Raw genomic sequence first — 16,512 nt, 5'->3', positions numbered from 1 at the left:
CATAGACTGTTTAGTTCATTTCGATTCATTAAGTTAATTAACTAGATTACAAAGGTTAAAGCTAGCTAAAAATAACACGATAATGTCCCTCATGCCACAGAGAGCAACTACCACCTTTGCATCCAAGCAGCAAGCGCCATGAAAACCACATTCAAAGTGAATACAGCTTTAGTGTGAACAGACCTTTAATTCAATATCGATCAAAAAAGCTTCCACAGGGAAAGTGAGAGTTGTTTCCTCCAGAGCTCCTCACATATTTTATGTAGCGTAACCCAGACAAACAGATTCAGAAATAAAAAAAACAAACAACTGTGGCTTTAAATCGTGGTGATTAAGTAACAGCACATTATTCCCTCGTTCGTCTAAACAAACTGCAGCTACTGGGTCAGGGTCCGGGACATTAAATCATATGTTTAGCTTTTCCAATGCTCTTAAGATGGAGACTAAGGAGGAAAAAGACTGCGCTTTCTAAGAATTACAGCGAGGTTGGGTTTCTGAGAAGATTTCAAAACAGTAATTTCCCCAAGCAGCCAAGCTTCAGTGTGTAACATATACACTCCATCATGTGGGGTGTGTCTGTATAGACAGATGTATGTATGTGTGTGTCTGTCTGCCTTCTTTTCAGAGCAGAGTGGGGGGAGAAAAAAGCCCAACTGCTGAAGAAAGTCTGAATTAGATAAAAATAAAGCCAGGCCAAGAAAACATTGGCCTTCATTCAAGAGTGGAGGTCGATTCCCTGCGGGAGGGAAAGACAGACGTCAGAGACGGGGTTTTACTGAGAGACCTCCGCCCACCCTCGCGTCAGTTGTACGTCTTTTGTTTCGGATGTGCCAACAGAAAAGCACAAATAAATGATGTGAACACAACTCCAAATAGACGCTCCATATAAGCATGTATTGAGCGGATATCTGGAACGCTGGTGGATCCCACTGTGCGAGATGTGCCGTTCCTGTTTATTCCCTCAGTTATTAAAATCCAAGAAATGGATGAGCCTGGGGTTCTTCTCCATATTATTCGGTCCAAACTAGGCCTGCCCCAGTTATTGCATAACCATCTGATCCCAAGTATTTGACATGACTGCTGATATTTTCTGAATTCAGATGGTTTATACTAATCATTGATCTCAGGGAAACAACACAAGCTTAAGAACCCTATGGTCTAGTGATGTAGCACTTTTAAAGCCAGTGCCGTGTTACATTTGTTTACCTAAACTCAAGCTGTGGCTGTTGTCAGATGGGTCCTACTGAGTATTGACATTTAAGGAGTAAGATAAAAAAGCTTAATCAGCCCAAACAGTCACTTCTGGAACACTAGCAAACTGTGAACCAGAAAATACCAACGATCAGCTAAAAATTCATAATCGTGATAGATGCATTTCCAACGTAAAGGGTGCAGATGTCACTCTCCAGCACTATTAAAAAAAATAGCACTTGTCCACAGAGGAATGCTTCGGTTCCTATTTCCAAACCTAATTTGGAGCTGTTTGGCACATTTCCACCAACATACGTGAGCCTTGATGTCGTCCAAGGACGTGTCGAGATAAAGAAGCTCCAGAAAGAGCCTGGGTCTCAATGTTATCACACAATGGAGCCAAATGGGGTGATTTGCAGTGCTTTATATAAACAAATATAACAGGAATTTGCTCCGTTTGCGATTGTTTTCTGGGGCCGTTGTGTGTCAGCTACTTTTCTCTGTTATTAACGAGCTCAGCAGGTCGCCTCGGAACTACGCAACATTTACACACGTGTGTCATATCTATCTCTGATCTGAACCCGCTGTAAACAAAGAAAAGACAAGAACCCTGTCCTGACTCGTCCTGTCTGTTTATCTCTGGAACTGAGAGTCCCCACAGTGACGTATCATTGGTTGCCATCTACAACGGTGGAAATGCTGGGGGCCATTTCACGAAACCAGTTCAAGAATCAGAGTTCTTTTGGTGGAAAATTCCCCAAAAGTCCATCTTTCAGATCATTGGTGAACAGACACCTCAACCCACCCATGGTGTTTTTCCTTCTTTTCCCGCAGTCTTTTCCTTTGTAATTCCGTGTGGGTGCCAACATAAGAGCGCAAATATAAAATAAATAAATCACCTCTAAAGAACAACTGTGAACATTACTCTAAATATAAGCCCTCCATATATAAACGTGTTGAGCGGGTGTCTAGCAGATACTTGGGCGGATGCTTCCATGCGAGCTGAGAAATTTCTACTGTTGTTTTGAAGGATGTGAGAAAAATTTGAGCTTGAAAAGCGGACTATGGGGAGAATGGTGGGAACCTGAGATTTAGGAATGGTTCAGGGAAATCGACTGTGCTCAGTTTTCCATTAACCCAGAAATCCGACAGCCCAAGAAACATTTAATCAATTGCTATTCCCTGAGCACAGTGCACCTGCTGGTGTAAGAGGTTTAACATATTTAGTTCAAAATCATATACAGACTGAGGACCAAACTGCAACAGTTAATTATTAAAAGCTTTGGTTGGAACACTTAAGCCTGCAATTTCCCTGTGAATTTAATATCCTTCCCAACAAATATGATCATACAACTAAAGGGAAGACCAGATTTAGGCCTAGTAAAATGCCAATAACTCCACCCCGGATGTGGGCCAGACCTTAGCCTCTCGTCCCGAGGTCACGGAGAGCCCACGCTGCAGAGGGACAGTAAACACAAAATCTCTTTCCTGTTTTGTCTCCAGCCTTCACCCCCGGTGACTCCAATAACAGCAGCATCATCACAGTTGAGCGAGAACTGGAGGGGCTGCTGACTTTGGCCCAGCTCTTGCTCAACTGTCAGAGCATCAAATGGGCATCAAACTGCCCGGGTACGAGGTCAAGGGATCCGTCCTCCGAGAAAAAGCAGTCTCCTGGAGAAGAGAGCGTTATGTTTTACAGAGCACATGTTCCACATTCTTCTCCAGCTTAGGTTTGGAGGCACAAAAGAAGGGAGGCTGGTGCTTATGTGGCACCAGGAAAGAAAGTGCAAGTGTGTGTGTGTGAACCCAAAGCCCTTTAAAGCACGTCAATATTTCTCCCACATGAACATTCACAAGCTTCCCACAGCCAGGTCACTCCGGCTGGAGGCTGTATCTGGAGGTAACACTAGATTCATCTCAGACCTTTTGGTGTCGCTCGGTTTCCTTCTTTATTATTTATTTTTTGTGAATCACCGCAATGATTTTGATGCTGCATTTTTAAGGGGTAAAAAAAAAACCCTACCTACTACACTACCTAGTGTTGCTTTAAAGCAGAAGAAGGTTTTACAGCCATGATTTTTAGAGAAGGGCCTTGAGAACATCACAAACTAAAGCTTGCCGACTGACCTCCCAAGGCCAGCCACACAGTGGACAGCCACGCAGCAGCCGGGCTCCTCCATGAAGCGTCTCCTCAACAAACTCAGCCAGTCCTCCACCACCTTAGAGGGAGGGGGAGCTCCATCATCAAACGGCCAGTCCTAGAGAGAGAGAAAGAGAGTTAGGAAAAATCTCCATAGTAATGTTCTGACCAATAGAAGTGTGACGCTCTGGACACGCCGTACATTTGCCTACATTCAACATGCCCAGTGCCAACTAGAGGAGTGCTCCCCAGCATCATGATGCGGAACGGAGGAACTGTGTTCTCTGGACTGATGGAGCTCCAACCAAAGTCTCTGGGATGAGTTAGAACTGTGTTTATGACCCCAACTCACCACCCAACATCAGCACCTGAGCTCTCTAAACTTTACTGTGGTTGAACAGTATCATATCCTCAGTGCAATGTTCCAACATCTAGCCTAAGGGTTTATCAGCAGAGCAGAGGCTGTCACTGAGGAAAAGGAGAGAAAAAAACCCTCCCAGGTTATTATTGGATAAGCGGGCGTCCACAAAGATGTGCAAGTTAACACATCCTCTACAGGGAAGCAGCAGCCTTAGTGTGAGAGGAAGTGAGGGATGTGGATGATGTTACACACTCATACTGTCCTTGTGTGTGTACCTATGTGTGTGTGTGTGTCTGTGACCTAAAGATAAGCAAAAGCCTCTGCACTGTTTTGAAGAACGGTGCCAAGCATTTCCCTCATCTCCATCTGAAAAAGAGCAGGAGGTTTGATGTGGTCATGTGTCTCTGAGTGGAGGGACACAAGTGGCACGTCCACACACACGGCTCTGATTATAGGGCTTACTCACAGAATAGACACAGATAAGCAGGCATTCCAATTACAGGCCAAAAACCCCAGCACTAACACAGCACTGATGAGTGAAAGAAACACACAGTTCCACATTCAACAAGAGTGAAGGTGAGAGAAGGACAAATTAAAAAAACACCAGATTTCCACGTCACATCTGTTTACACTGATCAGATTTACACACACACATATATTTACACACACACACACACACACTAATGCTGAGGGTGGGGGGCATGGACAATGGGACCCTAACTCCGGCTGTAACCAGTGGGTAGAAGCCAAAAAGCAGCATGTAGTGAGTGTACAGTTAGCCAATCCTGCTCTCCTTTGGTGAGCTGTCATCGGCCTTTCTTGCCACGATCGACACCCAGAGCTGGGGTGCTGTGGCCCACAGGGCTCTCCCCCTCAGAGCCGTTTCCCCTTCTCCAAGCAGCTCTGTCCTTCTCCTCCAATGTCCCATCAGGGGAGAGGTGCCATGAGCTGCTTTAGGGCCAAGGAGAGAGACATTTTCAGCATTCGGCACAAGCCCTTATACATTTTCATCATGTCAGAGAGGAAGGCTAATGTAGGGCTAAGCCGTTTTGTTGAGCGTGGGGCTTCCTCGGATCCGGAATCAAATCCCAAGTCTTCCTTTGAGATTTGGGAAGCCAGCCACTGCTTCGTTTCAAGCTGCCGCTAGTGAGAGTGATGTCCAGCTGCAGACATCTGGAGCAAATATATTCCGCGAGTTAAACTTTGTGAGTTCAAGTTAGGTGAACACTGACGTGAGTTTCAACCAATAGCGCTGCTGCACTGGCTGGGCTTTGTACAGCAGTAGTGTAGATGCAAAATGGAGAGCCTACTGATTGAAGCCAGGGTAAGCATGTGATATTATATATTTTTACCTTGATCTGTTTTCAACTCGGTTGTGCAGCAGGTAGGTGTCTCAGTCACACAGCTCCAGGGGCCTGGAGGTTGTGGGTTCTAGTCCTGCTCCGGGTGACTGTCTGTGAGGAGTGTGGTGTGTTCTCCCTGTGTCTGCGTGGGTTTCCTCCGGGTGACTGTCTGTGAGGAGTGTGGTGTGTTCTCCCTGTGTCTGTGTGGGTTTCCTTCAGGTGACTGTCTGTGAGGAGTGTGGTGTGTTCTCCCTGGGTCTGCGTGGGTTTCCTCCAGGTGACTGTCTGTGAGGAGTGTGGTGTGTTCTCCCTGGGTCTGCGTGGGTTTCCTCCAGGTGACTGTCTGTGAGGAGTGTGGTGTGTTCTCCCTGTGTCTGCGTGGGTTTCCTCCGGGTGACTGTTTGTGAGGAGTGTGGTGTGTTCTCCCTGTGTCTGCGTGGGTTTCCTCCGGGTGACTGTTTGTGAGGAGTGTGGTGTGTTCTCCGTGTCTGCGTGGGTTTCCTCCGTGTGCTCCGGTTTCCTCCCACAGTCCAAAAACACACGTTGGTAGGTGGATTGACGACTCAAAAGTGTCTGTAGGTGTGAGTGAATGTGTGAGTGTGTGTTGCCCTGTGAAGGACTGGCGCCCCCTCCAGGGTGTATTCCCGCCTTGCGCCCAATGATTCCAGGTATGCTCTGGACCCACCGCGACCCTGAACTGGATAAGGGTTACAGATAATGAAGGAATGTTTAAAACTGAAGAGATGTTGATTAACCTGAGCCAGATCGATTGTTAACGGACTGCTTGCGTCACCAGTCCTCCAGCACCTACTATTTCTTATAGGGATGCGACTGGCTAATGTGAGTGAGGGCAAGGGCAGCAGGGTCTCTCGCCACATAAACACACGCTAAAAGGAAATAAGACAACACAGTCAGGGCTATTAAAGGCTCTTAACAATGCACAAGGCTCGTTAAATCAGAGGTATTCAGTTCTGAAGAACAAACGCAATCCTCTTTGCATTTATTCCCCAAACACACACACACACACTGATTGTGCCCATGAGGCTCCTGCTCACCAGAACGGTCCCTGAGCACTTGTTCACAATACAGAGAGGTACATGTAGAAGGAATGAAAACAAAACAAAAGTCCTAAAACATGCTCACGTGTCTCACACATGCACATTAATAACTATAGAATGAACTCCAACACACACACACACTGTTGTGGCTTGTCACACAGCTGTTGTGTGACTGATGATAATAGCCTCTAGCACATGCTCCAGTTTTGCTCTGATTTTTTAAAAAAAAAGAGCGGGGAGTACGTGGTCATGGTCAAAGCTCCATTTGAAACGTCCTCCATCAACAAACCAACAGAACGCAACTAAAATAAATAATTTAAAAAGCATTTAACAGGCAGCTGACCACCCTCTGAGACACAACATTTAATAACGTTTCATATTAACATTCATGATTTATTATTGTTATTATCATCATTATTATTATTATTAGCAGTGTACTGAGGGTTGTGGGTAAATCTCAGCACTGAGCATGTGTCCTTTAGCTTCACAGACGGCAGAGAAGTCTGGAACTTGCGCAACAGCTTGCCCTCAGTGCAATGTCTCTGTTCTCTTCTTTCTCTCTCTCTCCCCATGTACTCTTCTCACTCTCTCTCTTTCTTCCTCTCCATCGCCCACACCAACACCACCCCACCAACATCCCCATCGTCTCCACCCCCACTTCTCTGAGAAAGAAGTCAAACTTGTGCAATAGTTTGCCTGCAATCTCTGACTCTCCCCTCTCTCCATTTACCCTTCTCTCTCTCTCTCTCTCCCATCTATCTCTCCATCTCAGCACCCCACCACCTCTCCACCCCACTTTTTTCTGGAAAAGAAAAGAAAAAAAGGGAGGGGGCTGTTAAAGTGGAGGCCACACGGAGAGGGCAGGCAATGCCGTTTCCACAGCAACGAACGACGTCGATGCTAGTAATGAGAAACACGTGCTGCAGCTCGAATGAGAAGAGCCCTGCATTGTGTGTGTTAAAAAAAAATAATAAAACACCGTGTACGTGAAGACTGACTATTTGATAGCTGTTGCAGAGCTCATAGTGAACTCTGTGTTCCCATCTTCTTTTCACTCTGTTCCCATCTCTCTCCCTCTTTCTACTCCAATTTCTCTCTCTTCCATGCCCTCCCTTCTCCCAAGATCCTCTTTCAGTTTCCTCTCTAACACTGTTCCTCTTCCTCTGTTGCCATGTCTCTCGCTCACTCTCGTTCTACTCCCATCTTCCTCCCTGTTCCCTTTTTCTAAACTATCTCACCTTTTCTGTTTCGTCTCTCTTTCCCTGCCCTCCGACTGTTGTGTGTGTGTGTGTGTGTGTATGTGTACACATATACAGGGGTTAGACAGTGAAGCTGAAACACCTGTCATTGTAGTGTGGGAGGTTTCAGGGCTAAACTGGAGCAGCCTGGAGGCCAATCTTCATTAACTGCACACTGCACCAGTAAGACCATGTGCATCCAATGGTTCAAACACTGTGTCCTGAAGGCGGTGCCGTGTATCAGGACGACAATGCACCGATACACACAGCAAGACTGGTGAAAGACTGGTTTGATGAACATGAAAGTGAAGTTGAACATCTCCCATGGCCTGCACAGTCCCCAGATCTAAATATTATTGAGCCACTTTGGGGTGTTTTGGAGGAGCGAGTCAGGAAACGTTTTCCTCCACCAGCATCACGTAGAGACCTGGCCACTATCCTGCAAGAAGAATGGCTTCAAATCCCTCTGACCACTGTACAGGACTTGTATATGTCATTCCCAAGACGAACTGACGCTGTATCGGCCGCAAAAGGAGGCCCTACACCACACTAATAAATTACTGTGGTCTAAAACCAGGTGTTTCACTTTCATTGTCCAACCCCTGTATGTGTTGGTGTGAAGTGTATAAGACCACACTCACCACCACAGTGATGCCATCCTTCTCCAGAGGGGCTTTGTCGTAGGTCACCTCACACACACGCACCACCGTCGTGGCTCCGTACTTCTTCAGGTCCTGAAACAAAACCAAGAACAAAATAAGATACAAACAATCGGTGTAGACACCTGTCCCTGATGTTCTGGATCACAAATCCTCCAACTCATCTCGAATCAGTTCCATCAATCCAGAGAAAACTTAGGAAATTAGGGCTGTGCAATAATTTAATATCAATATATATATCGCAATATAAAATGTCTCAGTAACAATGATATCATTTTAAACCATCTTCAATATTTCTGTACACAACATTAACAGCATCTGTCACAGACCGACTGTGATTACAGGGCACTGTCGTCAGTTCAGCACTCTGTTTAAAATTTAGTTTAAAAATATTAATATTGACAAAAGCCAGTATGTTTATGTTTGATGGTGATCTCATGTTTGTTTGTTCCTGACAGTTTTTACAGTGGATTTTATACTGTTCATAGAGATAACAGAATTATTAGAAGTATCGACCACTCATTCATTCATTATCTGTAACCCTTATCCATTTCAGGGTCGCAGTGGGTCCAGAGCCTACCTGGAATCATTGGGCGCAAGGCGGTAAAAAACACCCTGGATGGGGCACCAGTACTTCGCAGACATTCACCCAGAGGAAACCCACACAGACACAGGGAGAACACACCACACTCCTCACAGACAGTCACCCGGAGGAAACCCACGCAGACACAGGGAGAACACACCACACTCCTCACAGACAGTCACCCGGAGGGGGAAATCGAACCCACAATCTCCAGTCCCCTGGAGCTGTGTGACTGCGACACCTACCTGCTGCGCCACCGTGCCGCCCAAGTATCGACCAAAATTAAGAAATATATCGTGATATAAATTTTTGCCGTATCGTTCAGCCCTACAAGTACTAATTTTACCTTTATTTTTCCACTTCATTTTAGATATGGTTTTAATTGTGGTTACACAGTTTACACTTTTAAATTTTATAATCTTTGTCCTATAGGAGGCATGTTTGTACATATTGACAGTTAGAAAGTCAAGAAAAACGTGCAGCATGCAAAGAGGGGTTCTCACACACACACACTGAGGCTGTATACACATGTCTTTTCAGAGCCTGCACATGCTCTCCATGCATCAGAAAGAGAGCATAACCCAAACACACGCTGTTTCCTCCATCACTGCCATGTGACCACGGCCAAAGACGGGTCGCCGTGGCAACAGGGGCTTTGTGGATGCAGCGTTATGCTGCACGCTCTGTTTCTCAGGCAGATAGGAACGAGTGGGCTTGGACCGGTTTCTTAAGATAGACCATGTGAACCGAGCTGAGACACTCTGCCAAAACATATTTGTGTGTATGAGAGAGGGAGTGTGTGTGTGTGTGTGTGTGTGTGTGTGTGTGTGTATACACATGAGAGACCTGCACCACAGTCCAATGCTAGAATTGGACTCAATGCTCAATTGACTCAATGCTTTATACTCATCTAGATGATGCTTTGCATTGAGCATGGTGGCCTTACACTGTGTGGTAACTGCAAGTTTTGTATTTCATCAAGTCTTTCAGTATGTCGGCAAGCACAAAGTCAGCGTGTACTGACGAATTAGAAAACAGCTTGAGACTTCCCCTAAATTGGGTGAGTACTTCCTTTTTCACCTGACGTCACTGTAAATACTAACTACCATTTTAGACAGACAACAACTCACACATACACTGGGATATTGGTATTAATTCATTTTTGCTTTCAAAACATAAACCCTCATTTAGATATTTCAATTAAAGAAATGGTGAGTAGCGCTAACTCATTTATCCACATCACATTTAACAGAGCTCGGTTCTCTCCAAAGGTGTCAGTACAGAGGCTCGGGTTGCATCCCAAATAGCACTCTACTCCCTACACAGTGCATGTCAGATAAAAAACAATAACTACTACACCCAGACAGTGCACTGATTGGAGAGGCACACTGGAAGCTTATAGCTTATTAAACTGCAATTGCATTGTGTGATTGCGATAAACATCAATGACACATACTATGCACTACCTAAGGTATAAGACGACATTTTAGATTCAGCCTCAATTTCACCACGGTAAAGAAACATCATTGATTCGTAAAGAACTACTTAATTTAGATCTGATCTAAGAACCAAGAATTTGTCCTCTCTCAGAGGGTGGGGCTGGATTGGATTATTATTATTATTTTTTTTTAAATGACTGTTGACAAAGAACACATGACTTGTGCTTGTACTCTTACACACAATCAAATCACAAGTTTAAATTCATCATCACTGTTCAGTCAAAAACATGTATCATCTTTACCATTTTTAGTTCATTACATCATTCAAACACAGCAGCTGTCCTTCACACTATGAATCACACTTTCATGATGAATGGACCAAGAGAAATGCGCCAAAATTGCTTGGAAATTAAATCTTTTTACACTGACTTCCACTGAAATTAAGTATTTTGGAGATACGTTTTTGATTGGACAGCGATGACATGACCTGTGTATGAATAACTCTGGAGTCTAACATGCTAAGAGCTTTCTAGTAGATTCCATGATGAAAATGCTAATATTGCTAACAGAGGATAATTTTCCTCCTCATTGTAAAACCCAGTGGAACCCCTTTACCCCCTGACAGTGGGCTTCTGTGTTTTTTTGTTTTTAAATGCTGTGAGACTCCCTCCAGTGCAGAAAGAAGCTGTGTATGAGATAAGTAACACTGTTTTACGTCCTTTCATATTAGACCTGTGCCACAAAACAGAAACAATAAGTCTATCAAAACTTGAGCATGCAGGGAATTTATTATATTATTTATTTATTTATTTACTTACTTATTACTTATTTTCACTCATCACTTGCAGTTAGGACCCAGTGTTACGCTCACATGCTGTTGATCCAGTGTTTAATCCATTTAATTTCTTGCATTTCAACTGTTATATAAACTGTGTGTACACAGAGGCTGCTCTATCATAGCTCAAATCGAGTAAAACTAGGAGTTGAAATGACAGCAACACAACCAAAAGAAAAAGTAGTCACCTCTATGAAGCTGCTAAGGGTGGAGTTGGTGGGGTTGTGAGTGATCAGGAACCTCATGTTCTTGTAGCAAACTTCCACAGGAGCAGGTCTGTTCATCCTGGCCATGCTGCCTCTGTCCAGACTCAAAATATCAGAGAAAACTAGAGAGTATAGCGACTAAAGGGACTCTCAGGCTTTCTACCAGTGTCCACCTTCACCGGGTGTTCTTTAAAATGTATATAAAACAGCACAATGCTCTTTCAAGACACCTAAAGTCCTCAAGTCCTTTTCTTTTGGCTAAACAGAGACTGCTTCCTTTTGCCAGGGGTGTCTAGGAAATTCACCCCATTAGCTGCTGAGTATGCACAGGGACTGTAGCGCCTCACTCTATCCAGAGATCATTGAACATCCTTCTGCAGGTTAAATGCGCCAATGTTGAGCGTGGCAGTAGTCTCCAGCCCTCTGCAGGAACGCCATCAAGTACAGGACTACAGATATTCCAGTTATGGCTGTGAAAGAGAAAGAAAGAGAAGAGTTATTTTTTAAATATATATGTATAAAAACATGCTAAGCATTGTTTCTAAATGTAACATTTGAAACTTTACAGAGTGGGTCTTCCACATGGTGGCAGCCATGTTTAATACTGGTGTAGTGCAGGACCTCTGACACATCAAGACCCCTAGCTGTCGGTATAAAAGTCTTATTACATGAAAAATCTTTGGAGAAAATTAATCATGAATTAGATAGATAGAGATATAGATAGATAGAGAGATACAGCAAGAGAGAAAGCTAGAGAGAGAGAGATGGATAGATAGACAGATAGAGAGAGGGGTAGAGATAGATAGATAGAGCGACAGAAAGAGAGAAAGAGAGCTGCTTAATTTTGATTAAAAAGAGGTTATTTTGCTCAATCTAAAATGTGCGTGTTTTTGCAGTAGGCTGAAAAACAGTTTCCTAACAACAAAGCAGTATTGTGTTGCAATTGCGCTACCTGAGCACTGGTAAACACTCGATAATTACTTAAAAACTTCAAAATTATGGCCTTTGAAATGATTCATCACACAAATAAACTCCGTCTAACTTCAACACGGACTTAAACCAACCCAAAACAAATCCATCAGCAGCATCACTGGTATGTTTTTGTGGATCTGAAAGACACAATGTAAGCTGTGGACAGTGAGCTGAACTGGAACAGAATACAGAACGCTAAATATAGGTTTACAATCTCATATAAACAACTTCTTCATAGAAATGAGGCTGTAAATCAGTGAAACAATGTCAGCTACACTTGGGAAGCGAGCATCATGTGACGGATAGGGACTCTTAATGAGGACTTTGGGGAAACACCAACCAGCCGCAAAAATGTTGTTAAAAATGACACAGTCCACCTTAACATTTCCCACATCTTCTACTGGACAAACCCAATTGTTGCATCCAAAAAAAATAAATAAATTAAAAATGCTGAAATAATTCATAAAGCAGTTCAAAAGAGAGTCTGAAGCTTTACAGTGGAATTAAGGCTGCGGGTTGAGGGTACAGTAAAGAAATCCTGCAGCCAATAGCCCTGGATTCTGCTTTACACAACACACAAGAGAACGTAAACAAACAGAAGGGTGTTCAACACCCTGCAGCGTCCACAGGGGAACGGAGCAGGTCCCTGAGGCACCAGACTCTTGCTGGTACACAGCAGAGGGACTTACAGGTTTAACACGTTAATTGCTATGGTTTCTGCATCTCTCTCTCTCTCTCTAGTGATGCACCAACACATGCACTTCTGAGGTATAATACACACTATTACACAGACATTACAAAATAAGTTATTTAAAGACAATAAAAAGGCACAGACAACTCTCAAAGAAGGTTGTAATGTGGTTGATCAATGTTATATTAACAACACTGCAGCACTGAACCTTGACCCTGATGTCACAGGACAGATACGGTACGTTTCAGATATCACCGAGTGGATCACAAATATCTCAAACTCACCCGGACCGACGCTGGTGGACCACTGACCACTGCTGCAACGGCACCGCATGTCTCATTCCACTGAACAATTACCCGGCTTTTTCCCATAAGAGCGAAATAACAAGTAAATATTTGCACTGAGGATTTTAAGAGCTGCTGTGGGCATCTGGGATTTTTTGGACGAGAATCCTTAAAAATAACCACAGAGGGAGGAATTAAAAAAAAATAAAAGGAGCAGAAAAGAGGGAGAGAGGGGGGTAATAAAGTTTAATTGACAGCGCAGAAGGAAAAGATGGGTTTCTCAAGGACGGGGGGAGGGTGGGAGGGGGGTTCATTAGGGGAACCAAATCTGGCTGCTTCAGTTCCACTGCTGTATGAAATCAGACAGGCTCAAAAAAGGAGACGTAGACCCCTGGGACCACCTGGATGGTGAAGCCCAACCGAGTTCACCCCCCCCCCCTGCCTCCTCAGCCAAACACACACACACAACTCGAGTTCCCTTCATACTTACACGTGATCCCCTCATCACGTTGGGAAATACCATGAAGACATGCTGAAAGAGAACACACAGATCTGGGCACTGTATCAAGAGTATATTCTGGATGATACCTGGAGATGAGGGGGGGGGGGGGATAGAGAGGCCCAGAGCAGGGGGAGGAGAATAAAAATAAATAAATAAATAACATCATCCTTGATGTTTATTAATTATAATTTAATTGCTAAAAACTAAATAAAAGTAGCATATTTTGAGGATCAATTAAACTTTTGAGGCCTGAAATTAAGAAAAATACAGGGTAAAAATTCCAGGACCAACAAATGCAGGATCATTTACTGTAACAATCAAGTAGCACGTGTATTCGAGTGGTGCAGCCGTCTAAGTGTTGGCCCCATCATCGAGAAATCGCCAGTTCGATCTCCAATGATGCCTCAGCAGTGCTAGCCATCTATCAGCTGATGTGACAGACCTGGTCAGTCAGCATTCTCCTCTGGCGCATGGGGCTGTTGGGTGACAGAGCGTTAATGGCAGGGATGGACGTCACGTGTCTTGGAGGATATGTGCTTGTCCTCACCCTCCCAGTGCAGGTGGCTTTAAAGAAGCATTAGCCAAGTTGGAGACACCTAAAGCCCCGGTCATACTGGGATTTTGCATTTTGATACACCTGGCAAAACGGGTGTGACTGCAAACGGGGCCAGGAATCAGAGCTCTAAACAGTCCTCTATTTTGGTTCAGCAGTTTCGCATGTCATGTTTATTTACACTATCACTGTAGCAGCAGAGGTGAAAATGAGGAGTGCTCAGAGAAGTTTTGTTGTACTTTTACCGTTACATTCACTTGGGTTATATTTTGTAATCCACATGAAAGAGTGGTACAATATCCCCAGTGCAACATTCAGTGCTACCATAAATGTTAGAGAGCACGTCAGAGGTCACAGAGACAGAGCAGTGGCGCTTTTGGTTAGAGACACCAACTCACGTGTTGTTCAGCACTGCAGAAACCACACTATTTAACTTTTAGAGGAGGATATGAAAGCACACTCTTCCTTGATTTCAGGACAGTGAAGTAAAGTGAAATATAAACATCAAAATTCTACATAACTCTCCTTTAATGGAGAATAATTGGAGAAAATTTGGCACAAACAGGCTATATATATATATATTATTGTGCATTTTCTACATACAACGTACCCCACCAGTGTTTCAGTTCCCTGCTCAGGCAGAAGGAACACTAATAGAAATAGCTAATACTGAAGGGTCCACTGAAATGTTCTGAAAAGTCTGACAACATGCATCATGAAGAGTAGACAAGCTATTAATTATGATATTGTTTCAACACCTAATCCCAGCACAACTAGTGCTTTCAGCCTTTCATCAGCGTCCATCAGCATCCTCCCACACCGAAAGCCCAGGGGGGGTTCAAATCCCCACTCAGACAGGAAGCAGTCCTCCTACAGACTGTCCGGTTTTAGACCTACATATACACTGTTGTTTTGGCTGGTTCCTTTTGTGGCGTCCACTTATCGTTTCAGGCAAAACATCTGCACCAAATGATTCTCAAAATAACTTCTGGCACAGACATGAATTCATTCATAAACCACTGCTTCTATATTTTCACAAAACCATTAAGCTGTGACCACAGAGGTGGTCATAAACAAGTCTGGTGAGCACTGACCTGGTTTAGACTCTTTCACTCTACAGAGTCCAGTGGACCTGCCGCTGCGCCTGGAACCACCTGCCTCTTAAAAATAGGCAGAGCAGCTGCTGAGAGACACATTTAGCCCTAGAGGAGCCAGACGACTGGACGTGAGGGAGAGTACAGAGCAGGGGGGGGGTTGTTTTTAAGGCAGTCTAGCTCAGTGAAGTTTGTTTGGAAGCCTGACTGCTGTCCTAGGCAGTGGAAAAACTAATTAAATCTGAATCCACCAAGCTACGCATCTGGAAAAAGCACATCAGGACATTTGGAAAAAGTGTGAGATGAATTTCACTCCAAAGAATGATATCAACAACAGAACAGGCATTGCCGCTGTTCTTCCAGTGCACCTCAAAGCGTAAACTGATTCAAACTTTAATAATGAAATGTGATAGTCTTGTTACGTAGAACTTCTACTTAATTACGAGAGAGAGCCATACGAGAATGTCTCAGTGATGATAAACACATTCTTGATACCTGGACAATAGTCATCTGTCCTGATAGTACCACATTTTAAAACAGCCATCAATACACACACACCCCAGGCTAAAAAGACAACCACACACCTCAGGCTAAAGACTACCAGAAACTCAATCTCTCTCACACACACACACACACGTTGTTTTACAAACAACATGATTTGTCAAAGTTATGTAGATTTTGTGCAGAATGTTGTGTCCCCAGATGTGTGTTCTGTAGCAAAACTGGGCTTTAATAAATAAAGTGACACAAATCATTATTTAAATATGTTACCAAATGTGGACCATAAGTCATATTTTTACTGAACAATACATTTATTGGGCGCAAGGTGGGAATACACCCTGGAGGGGGCAACAGTCCTTCACAGGGCAACACAGACACACACATTCACTCACACCTACGGACACCGAGTCGCCAATCCACCTACCAACGTGCGTTTTTGGACTGTGGGAGGAAACCGGAGCACCCGGAGGAAACCCACGCAGACACAGGGAGAACACAACACACTCCTCACAGACAGTCACCCGGAGGAAACCCACGCAGACACGGGGAGAACACAACACACTCCTCACAGACAGTCACCCGGAGGAAACCCACGCAGACACGGGGAGAACACACCACACTCCTCACAGACAGTCACCCAGAGGAAACCCACGCAGACACAAGCAGAACACACCACACTCATCACAGACAGTCACCCGGAGGAAACCCACACAGACACAGAGAGAACACAACACACTCCTCACAGACAGTCACCCGGAGGAAACCCACGTAGACACGGGGAGAACACACCACACTCCTCACAGACAGTCACCCGGAGGAAACCCACACAGACACAGAGAGAACACACCACACTCATCACAGA

The 16,512-nt window shown here is 44.3% G+C and overlaps 1 protein-coding gene across 3 annotated transcripts in view; it reads right to left on the bottom strand.

The window, feature by feature from the left end:
* ptp4a3a (protein tyrosine phosphatase 4A3a) overlaps positions 1 to 16,512 on the bottom strand; it is a 39,249-nt gene that overhangs the window by 2,495 nt on the left and 20,242 nt on the right. For all 3 annotated transcript variants that reach the window (XM_066675232.1, XM_066675233.1, XM_066675234.1), the window contains 3 exons: positions 11,036 to 11,523; positions 7,973 to 8,065; positions 3,319 to 3,449 (listed from right to left, as the gene is read on the bottom strand). In XM_066675232.1, the coding sequence (XP_066531329.1) occupies positions 3,319 to 3,449; positions 7,973 to 8,065; positions 11,036 to 11,140 (329 nt within the window). In that variant the 5' untranslated portion in view covers positions 11,141 to 11,523. The remainder of the gene's footprint in view (positions 1 to 3,318; positions 3,450 to 7,972; positions 8,066 to 11,035; positions 11,524 to 16,512) is intronic.

Source organism: Hoplias malabaricus, chromosome 6 (assembly GCF_029633855.1).
Source record: "Hoplias malabaricus isolate fHopMal1 chromosome 6, fHopMal1.hap1, whole genome shotgun sequence".
Classification (NCBI taxonomy): Eukaryota; Metazoa; Chordata; class Actinopteri; order Characiformes; family Erythrinidae; genus Hoplias; species Hoplias malabaricus.
Note: the sequence above shows the minus strand (reverse complement) of the source record. Positions and strands in the feature narration are given on the sequence as shown.